Genomic DNA, 11,799 nt, shown 5'->3' with positions numbered 1-11,799 from the left:
GCCTTGGCCCCGGCCCGGGTGTCCCCTCCCCGCCCCGGGGGTGGCTCTGGCACGTGAGTGTCCCTTTGTCCGCGGGCATCTGTCCCAGCGCCTGTCTGTCTGTCTGTCTGTCTGTGTGTCCCTGTGGTCTAGAGGCTGTCCCTGTGCCCAGGTGTGTGTGCCAGTGCCCTGGGCTCTGTCTGTGTGTCTGTCCCTGTGTCCCAGGGTCTGTCCCTGTGTCTGTCCCAATGTCCTGGGCTCTGTCTGTGTGTCTGTCCCTGTGTCCTGGGGTCTGTCCCTGTGTCTGTCCCAATGTCCTGGGCTCTGTCTGTGTGTCCCAGGGTCTGTCCTTGTGTCTGTCCCTCTGTCCCTGTGTCTGTCCCAATGTCCTGGGCTCTGTCTGTGTGTCTGTCCCTGTGTCCTGGGGTCTGTCCCTGTGTCTGTCCCAATGTCCTGGGCTCTGTCTCTGTGTCCCAGGGTCTGTCCTTGTGTCTGTCCCTCTGTCCCTGTGTCTGTCCCTGTGTCCTGGGCTCTGTCCCTCTGTCTGTCCTTGTGCCCAGGTGTCTGTGTGTCTGTCCCTGTGTCTATCCCAATGCCCTGGGCTCTGTCCCTCTGTCTGTCCATGTCCCCAGGTACCTTGTCTGTCCCAGTGTCCTGAACCCTGTCTGTGTGTCCATCCCACACCCTGGGCTCTGCCCCTTTGCCCCAGGAACCCTCCATGTGTCCATCCCAGTGCCCGTGTGTCCATCCCAGTGCCCGTGTGTCCATCCCAGTGCCTGTTTGTCCATCCCAGTGCCCGTGTGTCCATCCCAGTGTCCGTGTGTCCATCCCAGTGCCCGTGTGTCCATCCCAGTGCCTGTTTGTCCATCCCAGTGCCCGTGTGTCCATCTCAGTGCCCGTTTGTCCATCCCAGTGTCCATTTGTCCATCCCAGTGTCCGTTTGTCCATCCCAGTGCCTGTTTGTCCATCCCAGTGTCCATTTGTCCATCCCAGTGCCCGTGTGTCCACCCCAGTGTCCGTGTGTCCATCCCAGTGCCCTCAGCTCCCTCCCGTGTGCCCATCCCAGTGCCCGTGTGTCCATCCCAGTGCCTGTTTGTCCATCCCAGTGCCCGTGTGTCCATCCCAGTGTCCGTGTGTCCATCCCAGTGCCCTCAGCTCCCTCCCGTGTGTCCATCCCAGTGCCCGTGTGTCCATCCCAGTGTCCATTTGTCCATCCCAGTGCCCGTGTGTCCATCCCAGTGCCCTCAGCTCCCTCCCGTGTGTCCATCCTTGTCCCACACCCCCCTCTCCCCTTGTCCCTCCCTTTGTCCTGGACTTGCTGCACGTGCCCATCCTTGTCCCCGTGTCCCTGTGTCCCTGTGTCCCCATGTCCCCATGTCCCCATGTCCCCATGTCCCCGTGTCCTCATATCCCCATGTCCCCATATCCCCATGTCCCCATGTCCCCATGTCCCCATGTCCCCTTGTCCCCATGTCCCCATGTCCCCGTGTCCCCATGTCCCCATGTCCCCTTGTCCCCATGTCCCCATGTCCCCGTGTCCCCATGTCCCCGTGTCCCCATATCCCCATGTCCCCATGTCCCCATGTCCCCATGTCCCCATGTCCCCTTGTCCCCATGTCCCCATGTCCCCGTGTCCCCATGTCCCCATATCCCCATGTCCCCATGTCCCCATGTCCCCATGTCCCCTTGTCCCCGTGTCCCCTTGTCCCCATGTCCCCATATCCCCATGTCCCCATGTCCCCATGTCCCCATGTCCCCTTGTCCCCGTGTCCCCTTGTCCCCATGTCACCATGTCCCCGTGTCCCCATGTCCCCGTGTCCCCATGTCCCCATGTCCCAGTGTCCCCATGTCCCCATATCCCCATGTCCCCATGTCCCCATGTCCCCATATCCCCGTGTCCCCATGTCCCCATGTCCCAGTGTCCCCGTGTCCCCATATCCCCATGTCCCCATGTCCCCATGTCCCAGTGTCCCCGTGTCCCCATATCCCCATGTCCCCATATCCCCGTGTCCCCATGTCCCCATATCCCCATGTCCCTGTGTCCCCATGTCCCCTTGTCCCCATGTCCCCATATCCCCGTGTCCCCATATCCCCATGTCCCCATGTCCCAGTGTCCCCATATCCCCGTGTCCCCATATCCCCATGTCCCCATGTCCCAGTGTCCCCATATCCCCGTGTCCCCATATCCCCATGTCCCCATGTCCCCATGTCCCCATGTCCCCATATCCCCGTGTCCCCATGTCCCCATATCCCCATGTCCCTGTGTCCCCATGTCCCCTTGTCCCCATGTCCCCATATCCCCGTGTCCCCATATCCCCATGTCCCCATGTCCCAGTGTCCCCATATCCCCGTGTCCCCATATCCCCATGTCCCCATGTCCCAGTGTCCCCATATCCCCGTGTCCCCATATCCCCATGTCCCCATGTCCCCATGTCCCCATGTCCCCTTGTCCCCATGTCCCCATGTCCCTGTGTCCCTCTGTCCCCTTGTCCCCTTGTCCCCATGTCCCCATGTCCCCATGTCCCCTTGTCCCTGTGTCCCTGTGTCCCCGTGTCCCCATATCCCCATGTCCCCATGTCCCCATGCCTCTGTCCCTCCATCCCACCCGCGGTGTCCCGACACATCCCGCTCCCGTCTATATCGCGACGCAGCGATCGCTCACGGGCGGGGCGTGGCGGGTGGGCGTGTCCATGGGCGTGGCCGGTGGGCGTGGCCAAAGGGGGCGTGTCCGTGGGCGTGTCCGGGCCGGGAGCCGCCGGAGCCGCCGGAGCCGCCGCCCGTCATGGAGCCCAACAGCCCCCGTAAGATCCAGTTCACGGTCCCGCTGCTGGAGCCGCATCTCGACCCGGAGGCGGCCGAGCAGGTGCTGGGGGAGGGGAAGGGACGGGGCCGGGGCCGGGGCAAAACCCGGCCAGCGGGCGGGGTGCGGGCTGGGAGGCGGCGGAGCTGATGGTTTAAGGAGGGGAGGAGGGGACACACACACACACACGCACACGGGTGGTCTTGGGGGGGGTCGAGGGGAAGCGGCGAGAGGTGCGGGAGGCTCTGCGGGCAAGGGAAGGGCACGGTGAGGGGCGCTGAGAGCGGGGCACGGGGCAGGGGGCATCTCCCCGGGGGCACCGGCGCGGTGGTGGCACCCCCGGGGGATTGATGGGAGGGGTGACACAGGGACGTGGGTGGCTGCAGCCCCCCATCAAACCCCAGTAGCCCCCCAGCAGCAGCCCCCACCCCGTAGAGCGGCCCCTGAGCAGCTGGGTGGGCTCAGAGCTGCCGTGGGCAGGACGGGGGGGGGGTGGCTGTGGGGACGGGGTAGAGGTGCCAGGGCCATGTGCTGGCTCAGCACCGCGCCGTCGGGGCCGTCCTGGGGCTGGTATAGGGTTACAGCCCACCCCCCCCCTTCGCCCTCCAGCCACCCCCTCCCGGGGCCCTCCCAGCCCTTGCTCAACCCCTGCTCTGGCTGGAGGGGATCCCAGAGCAGAGCCAGGGATGGGATGGCCCAGGCAAGGGGAGGAGGGAAGGCACCCAGGGACCCTCCCCCTCGGGTAGTCTGACCCCTCTCCCTGCCCTCCCATCTGTGCCCCCCAAACCTGAGGGGGCTGCAGAGGGCAAGAGGGGTCCCAGTCACCCCATGGTCTTCATCATCACCAAGTGTGGGGAGCTCTGCAGGGTCTGCAAGGTGCTGACAGGGGAGTGGGCTCCAGGAGGGGGTCCCAGCCGTTTGCCCTGCCAAGCTGAGGGTCCCTGGTAGCTGGGTGACTCTCTCTCTGGGTGCCAGCAGCACGGGGGTGGGCACAAGGCCACCCACTCCTCCAGCATCTCACTGTCACTAAATACAGCCACACACCAGCTGGGGCTGCCAACACCCCCCCAGCAGCCACAGAGAGAGCCAGGGTGGGTGCTGCCAGGGGGTGGGTGCCAGACCCCCACCCCAGCACCCACTTTGGGTGCCAGACCCTCACCCCAGCACTCACCTTGAGTGCCCTCAGCCCACCTCCCATCACAGCCAGGTTTATGGGGGGCTCAGGCACAGCTCTGCCCTGTGGAGGTTCCTTCCCCTTCCCTGCCTCAGTTTCCCCTGGCAGGGGACTTCAGCCACGTCCCAGTGCCCAGTTTGGCAGCGTTGGTGGTAGGGCAGGGCCCTGAACAGCCAACCCCATGCAGTGGCATCAGGTGATGTTGCTGAGGTCCCCTCTCTGCCTTTACAGCTCCCCTTTTTTGGGGTGTCCCTGCAGGGGAAAGGCCTGATGTGGGTTCCCTTCGTGGGACACTCACCCTGAGCCTCACATCAGCCCTTTGCCAGGCTGGGACACGCTGTCCCTGTGTCCTGCAGGGTTGTCCTCAAGCCTGAGCTTCACCTTCCAAAAGGATCTTGCCCCTGTGGACCTTCTCAAGTCCCCCACAGAGCCCACAGCTCCCTGACCCCCATCTCTGCCAAGAGCATCCCTCCTGGGTACCACTCATGGGTGCCAGCCCTGGCCTTAGGGCTTTGTCCTACATCTCCTCCCTGGTCCTCAAGTCCACCCTGAGCACAGTGTGTTGAGTGGAACCATCCAGGGGAAGCTTTACTGAGGCTGAATCCATTCCATTCTGATTCCTGACCCCATTCCCATCCCGGGCCCGGAGGGAACAGCTCCGCAGCGCCGCCGGCTCCTCCTCAGGATGCCGGGGATGGGCTCCGGGGATGGGCTCCTACTGCCGGGGATGGGCTCCTACTGCCGGGGATGGGCTCCTGCTGCCGGGGATGGGCTCCTGCTGCCGGGGATGGGCTCCGGGGATGGGCTCCGGGGATGGGCTCCTACTGCCGGGGATGGGCTCCTACTGCCGAGGATGGGCTTTTGCTGCCAGGGATGGGGCTTTTGCTGCCAGGGATGGGGCTTTTGCTGCCGGGGGTGGGCTCCTGATGCCAGGGATGGGGCTCCTGATGCCAGGGATGGGCTCCTGATGCCGGGGAGGGGGCTCCTGCTCCTCTCAGCCCCTCTGCAGGCTGCTGGGGATGGGCTCCGGGGATGGGCTCCTGCTGCTCTCAGCCCCAGCCCCAGCCCCTCCTCAGGCTGCCGGGGATGAGGCTCCTGCTCCTCTCAGCCCCTCCTCAGGCTGCCGGGGATGAGCTCCGGGGATGAGGCTCCTGCTGCTCTCAGCCCAGCCCCTCCTCAGGCTGCCGGGGATGGGCTCCTGCTCCTCTGAGCCCCTGCTCAGGCTGCCGGGGATGGGCTCCTGCTCCTCTGAGCCCCTCCTCAGGCTGCCGGGGATGAGCTCCGGGGATGAGGCTCCTGCTCCTCTGAGCCCCTCCTCAGGCTGCCGGGGATGAGGCTCCTGCTCCTCTGAGCCCCTCCTCAGGCTGCCGGGGATGAGGCTCCCGCTGCTCTCGGCCCCGCCGCTGCTTAATCGATGGTGGAGATTGAGCTAAAAATAGCAGCGGCAGGAGAACGAGGCGGCCCCGGCCGAGCTGGGCAGGGAGGGAGGGAGGGAGGGAGGGATGGAGGGAGGGAGGACCAGAGCATCCCTCCCCGAGGCGTTGAGGTGGGAGACGCCGGGCGCTCGGTCTGCACTGGGGAAGGGATGCTCGGTTCACTCCGGGTGACCTTGAGCGGGTGACACCGGTGTCCCCTCAACCCATCCCGTTGAGGGCAGGTGGGCACAGCCCTGCCCCGCAGCCGGGGGGAGGCGTTGCAGCAGCCCGGGGAAGCTCTCTGGCTTCCCCAAGCTCCATCCTGAAGGGTTGCAGGGTCGGATTCGGCCCTGGGGGGGTTGGGTGGCTCCATCCCAGCCCCACCGAGGAGAGGGAGGGGGCGATTCCCGGCGATTCCCGGCGATTCCCGGCGATTCCCGGCTCTCTCTAATCTCCGTTTAAAATCCAGCTCGCGGGTTTCCATGACAACGGCACCGACCCGGGGGAAAGATGCGGCCGGGGAGGGGGTGGGTTGGGGGTTGGGGGGTTGGGGAAGGGTGGGCTGAGGCCGGGGGAGGGGGGGAGAGATGGGGAAGAGGCTTCCTCCGCTCGCCCAGGCGTTCTCCAGCCTCATTAGCATCTCATTAGCATCTCATTAGGCATCCCGCCTCATTAGGGAAGCCTCGCTGGGGAAATGCGTTGGGTGGAGTGATTGGGTCAGTGGGTCAGCAGGGAAAGGGGGTGAAGGAGAGCCCGTGGGGGGCACCGACACTGGCACCGACACTGGCACCAGCCCGGGGGGAGCCCCACGCTGAGCCCCACGAATCCACCCCGGGGACAAACCCAGCCACCCCCTCCCCAAATAAGAGCCTGAGGAAGGGTCGTGGGGACAGGAGCAGCCCCAGGTGACCTTGGGCAAGGACACTGTGCCCTCAGAGGAAGGGCAGGGACCTGTCCCCAGGCGCATCCCCCGGCACGGGCTGTAATTAGCCCAATGGTGTTAATTGCAAACACATCTGTGTCCGGTTCAGGGCGGTGTCTGGCTGCCCCTGGCCCCAGGGGATAAGCACGGGAGGGTGGGCCTGGCTCTGCCGGGGCTGGAAGGGAGGGGGTGGTGCAGCTCCGGGGCTCAGCACCTCCCCCTGTCCCCTCCCCAGATCCGGAGGCGCCGGCCGACTCCTGCCAACCTGGTGCTGAGCAGCGACCAGTCGTCCCCAGGTGGGTCCTTGCACGTGTCACCCTGTCACCCCCCTTTAAGGAACAACCCCCCCTTTGATGCCCAGGGACCCCTTCTCTGTGCTGCTCAGCACTGCCTGCAGCGGGCCTCATCCTGCACCCCGTGCCCATTACCCTGGCGCTGCCCCCCCCACGTCCCAGCCTGGCTCAGGATCTGTCCCCTCATCCATCTCCCAGGGAAGCAGCTGCCCAGTGACACGGTGCTGGGGACACCAGAGACACTGTCACAGGGCCACCCCTCTTGGCACCAGGGAGCTGGGGACACCAGCTGTGACATTTAGGAGCTCCTCAGTCCCTGGCCCAAGCTCTGAGCTCTGACCTGGGTGGCAGCTGTGCCATGGGGACCCCTCATCTGTCCCCTTGCTTTGGGTACAACCTGTCCCCAAATGCCACCAGCTGGGACTAAAGCAGCTCAGTATCACCACGGAGAGCTCAGGATGGAACCCCAGGGGCTGAGCCACCACGGACAAGGGTGCTGTGCCCAAGCTGGGGAGGGAGAGGGGGGTTGGGAGTGTGGTTTGGGGGGGAGGGGGTTGGGAATGTGTTTGGATGGAGAGGGGATGCTGGGGGATGGTGCTGGCTGGAACAGGATTGGCCCCACCTCACTCACAGCCACTCTGGAGTGCAGGATGGTGCTCAGCACCCTGTGCCCACTCCTGACCTCTGCTCCTCCACCCCCCTCTTCCCTCCCCCTACCAGAGATCGATGAGGACCGGCTGCCCAACCCCCTGCTGAAGGTTGGTGCTGCACCCATGGGGTGGGGGGGACACCTCGGGGGGGGACCCCAGGGTGCTGTCCCCGACTAAACCCCCCTCCCCTTCCCCTCCCAGTCGGGTCTCACCATGTCCCCCAGGCAGAGGAAGAAAGTTTCCCGCACCACCCCGACCATGAAAGGTATTTTGGGGAGGGAGGAGGAGGAGGAGGAGGAGGAGAACACTCAGGGGATGGGGAGGGGTGGGATGCCCAGGGGCAAGGAGCACAGCTCCGGAGAGGCTGACCCAGGGCAAATGCCACCAGAGGGAGGGAGAAAAAGCCACCCACGGCTTCCCTGGCTGCACCCCCGCGGTGTCACCGGGAAGGGGGGACACCGGTCCCCGCTGCTTTCCCCCCTCGCCCCCGCCGCCAGCGCCGCTCCCTGCCCGGCAGAGCTGCAGATGATGGTGGAGCATCACCTGTGCAAGCAGGGGCAGGGCGGGGAGGAGGAGGAGGAGGAGGAGGAGGAAGGGGAGGAGGAAGCAGCCGCTGCCAAGCAGGAGCGTGGCACCAGCCAATGCCAACGCGCTGACGTCGAGCACAGCCACAGCCCCGGGGGTACTTGCCCGTTGGCCACACACGAAGGTGGTCCAGGGCCTGGCAAGAGTGAGTATCAATCCGGATTGGACCCTCCCTGCAGCTCGAGCTCGGCTCCAGGAGCTGGGTTTGGTTTGGGGAGGGTTTGAGGGGAGGGTTGGGCTCAGCCCCTGCCCCGTGGTGCCCACAGGGAGCCAGGGAGATGGGCAGCAGAGCCCAGCTGAGGAGGGCACCCACAGAGCACCCAAGGACACCAGAGGCAAAGGTGCTGCCAGCAGCCAGTAGGTTGGTACTGGGACATGGAGGGTGCTGTGCTGGGACGCTGGGGGGGGTACTGGGACAGTGTACTGGGGCGTTGGAGGGGCACTATGGGGGTACTGAGGCACTGGAAGGGCACTGGGGCAGTGTGTGAGGGCACTGGGAGGATACTGGGATGCTCCACTGGAGCACTGGGATGCTGTACTGGGACCTGGTGGGGTACTGGGGCACTGTGGGAGGTGGTGGGGCACTGGGACACTGTGCTGGGGCACTGGAAGGGCACTGGGACACTGTACTGGGGCACTACAGGGGTACTGGGGCACTGGAAGGGCACTGGGACACTGTACTGGGGCACTACAGGGGTACTGGGGCACTGGAAGGGCACTGGGACAGTGTATGAGGGCACTGGGAGGATACTGGGATGCTCTATTGGATCAATTCCCAGAGGGTGCCTAGCTGATGCCATGGGGTTGCCATGGGGTGCCCAGGGCGTTCCCAGGGGTTGCCAAGGGGTTCCCAGGGGGTGCCAGGGGGTTGCCAGGGGTTTCCAGGGGCTCCCAGTGAGTTCCCAGGGGGTTCCCAGTGGGTGCCAAGGGGTTGCTAGGGGTTGCCAGGGGGTTCTCAGGGGTTCCCAGGGGCTGCCAGGGGTTCCCAGGGGGTACCAGGTGGTTCCCAGCAGTTCCCAGGGGGTGCCAGGGGCTGCCAGGGATTCCCAGGGCGTTCCCAGTTCGTGCCAAGGGGTTGCCAGGGGTTGCCCAGGGCTTTCCAGGGATTCCCATGAGGTTGCCAAGGGGTTCCCAGTGGGTGCCAAGGGGTTGCCAGGAGCTGCCAGAGGTTCCCAGGGGCTGCCAGGGATTCCCAGGGGGTTCCCAGAGGTTTCCCAGGGGTTCCCAGGGGGTGCCAAGGGATTCCCAGGGGGTTCCCAGAGGTTTCCCAGGGGTTCCCAGGGGGTGCCAAGGGATTCCCAGGGGGTGCCAGGGGTTCCCAGGGAGTACCAAGGGGTTCCCAGGGGGTTCCCAGGGGATGCCAAGGGATTCCCAGGGGGTTCCCAGGGGGTGCCAAGGGATTCCCAGGGGATGCCAGGGGGTTCCCAGGGGTTTCCAGGGGGTGCCAAGGGATTCCCAGGGGATGCCAGGGGGTTTCCAGGGGATGCCAAGGGATTCCCAGGGGATGCCAGGGGGTTCCCAGGGGTTTCCCAGGGGTTCCCAGTTTGTGCCAAGGGGTTGCCAGGAGCTGCCAGGGATTCCCAGGGGATGTCAGGGGTTCCCAGGGGGTGCCAAGGGATTCCCATGGGGTGCCAGGGGTTCCCAGGGGTTCCCAGGGGCTGCCAGGGGCTGCCAGGGGCTGCCAGGAGCTGCCAGGGGTTCCCAGGGGGTTCCCAGGGGCTGCCAGGCGCTGCCAGGCGCTGCCGTGTGCCCGCAGGTGCCCGCGCTGTTGGCTCCGGGGCTGTTGCAGCCGGTCGCCGCCGCCGTCGCTGTTTTTTATTCGTCCCCTTTTCTAAGAGCCCCACGGGAGGGGGGGAAGGGGGGGGTGGGGTTTTCCCCCCTCCCCCACCCCCAATAACCCCCCCCATCCCCCCCCCCCAGCCGCCGTGGGGGGGTTCAGGGGGTGATGGGCACAGCGGGCTGCCCACCCCCCTCCCCTCACACCCCGGGGGTGATGCCAAGCCCAGCTCCCACCCCCCCCCCCAACTCCATCCCTTCCCAACCCCCCTCCCCCCACCCCGGGACCCCTCCTGGGGGGGTCTCTGAGGACAATGGGCAAGCCGGGCTGCCCACCCCCCCCCATGCACCCCCCAAATCTCTTCCCAGCCCCCCCCATATCCCCAGCACGGGGGACACTGGTGACACTGGTGACACCGAGCAGCCCCCCCCCCCCCAACACGTGTCCCACCTCCCTCACTGCCAGCCCTGGGAGGGGGGTCCCCAGGGCCACACACACACAGAGACCCCCCAATATCACCCCCCCCCCCCCCACGGAGCCCGGGCTGGGGGTCACGGGGAGCTGCGTTGGAAAGGGGGGGGGGAGGTGAGGGAGGGGCGTGGGACCCCTCCCCAGCCTCAATCGGTATTAAAGGGATCCCCCCCTCCCCCACAGCCCCGTCGCCTCCTCTTTGCCTTCGCGTCTTGGGGGGTGGGACCCCCCCATTTTGGGTGCTGGGGGGCTTCTTTCACCCCACCCCCACCCCCCCCTCAACCCCCGGGGGCTCAATCCAGTCACATCACCCACTCCCCATGATCCCCAGCCCCTCCCTGGCCACTGTTTCCAACCCCTGGGGAGGGTCCCCGGGGCTCCCAGCCCCCTCCTCACCTCCCACGCGTGGGGTCACGGCCGGGGGGGGGGGGAGGAGCCGAGCTGGTGGTGGTGGGTTTATTAATTGCTCATTAGCGGCAGGTTCACATGCGGTGGGGGAGGGGGGGGAGGGGTGCGAGGTGGAGCTTTGTCAGCGGTGACCGAGTAGGGACGCGACTAGTGCGGGGTAGAAAAGTCCAAAGAGGGAGGGACCGTGGCAGGGGGCGGGGGCTGAGGGGGGAAGGGACACGGCTGGAGGGCAAGGCTGGAGCAGGAGCCACAGCCCGGGGCTGGGGGAGGCTCGGAGCACGCTGGATCCAGGGATGCCAGAGCAGGAGGATGCTCAGGACACACTGAATCCACCCAGGGATGCAGGAGGATGCTCAGAAGAGCCAGAGTCAGGATGCCAGAGCAGGAGGATGCTCAGGGCACACTGGATCCAGCCAGGGATGCAGGAGGATGCTCAGAAGAGCCAGAGCCAGGATGCCAGAGCAGGAGGATGCTCAGGGCATGCTGGATCCAGCCAGGGATGCAGGAGGATGCTCAGGGCACACTGGATCCAGGATGCCAGAGCAGGAGGATGCTCAGGGCACACTGGATCCAGCCAGGGATGCAGGGGGATGCTCAGGGCAGGCTGGATCCAGCCAGGGATGCAGGAGGATGCTCAGAAGAGCCAGACCCAGGATGCCAGAGCAGGAGGATGCTCAGGACACACTGGATCCAGCCAGGGATGCAGGACTGGGAAGATGCTCAGGGCACACCAGATCCAGAGATGCAGGAGCCAGAGGATGCTCAGGGGATACTCTGGGTCTGGGGATGCTGGAGGATGCTCAGAGCATTCCAGGATGTCAGAGCAGGTGATGTCAGAGCAGGAGGATGCTCAGGGCACACTGGATCCAGGGATGCAGGAGGATGCTCAGGGCACACCAGAGCCAGGGTTCTGGAGCTGGAAAATGCTCAAGGCAGACTGGAGCTGGGATGTCAGAGCAGGAGGATGCTGGAGCAGGAAGATCCTTGAGGCACACGAGCCAGGGATGCCAGAGGATGCTCAAAGCACACCAGAGGCAGGATGCTGGAGCAGGAGGATGCTCAGGGCACACTGGATCAGGAGATGTGGGAGCAGGAGGATGCTCAGGGGACACTGAGCACAGCTGGGCTGTGCTGGAGCCCGAGGACACTGAGGCAACACTGGATCCAGCAGTCTGGGAGCACACTGGAGGCAGGAGGTGCTGGAGGCACAGCTGGAGCTGGGGGCTGCTGAGGGACCCCCCCCCCCTCCCCAGGACCTGGAGGTGCTGGTGGCACCCTGGAGCTTCAGGATGCTGGGGCTGGGGGTTGGCACTGCCACTTCAGAG

At 65.7% G+C, this 11,799-nt stretch overlaps 1 protein-coding gene across 1 annotated transcript; it reads left to right on the top strand.

Annotated features, from left to right (window-relative positions):
• The first annotated feature begins 2,761 nt into the window (after nt 1–2,761).
• Nucleotides 2,762–9,658, top strand: PPP1R1A (protein phosphatase 1 regulatory inhibitor subunit 1A). Its single transcript, XM_062015683.1, has 7 exons — nt 2,762–2,842; nt 6,526–6,586; nt 7,304–7,341; nt 7,435–7,498; nt 7,751–7,963; nt 8,085–8,179; nt 9,575–9,658. The coding sequence occupies exons 1-6, from the start codon at nt 2,762–2,764 to the stop codon at nt 8,177–8,179; spliced, it is 552 nt and encodes a 183-aa protein (XP_061871667.1). The 3' UTR covers nt 9,575–9,658.
• Nucleotides 9,659–11,799: the final 2,141 nt, after the last annotated feature.

Source organism: Colius striatus, chromosome 26 (assembly GCF_028858725.1).
Source record: "Colius striatus isolate bColStr4 chromosome 26, bColStr4.1.hap1, whole genome shotgun sequence".
Lineage (NCBI taxonomy): Eukaryota > Metazoa > Chordata > Aves > Coliiformes > Coliidae > Colius > Colius striatus.
The sequence above is the reverse complement of the archived record's forward strand: the minus strand, read 5'-3'. Positions and strand labels throughout refer to the sequence as shown.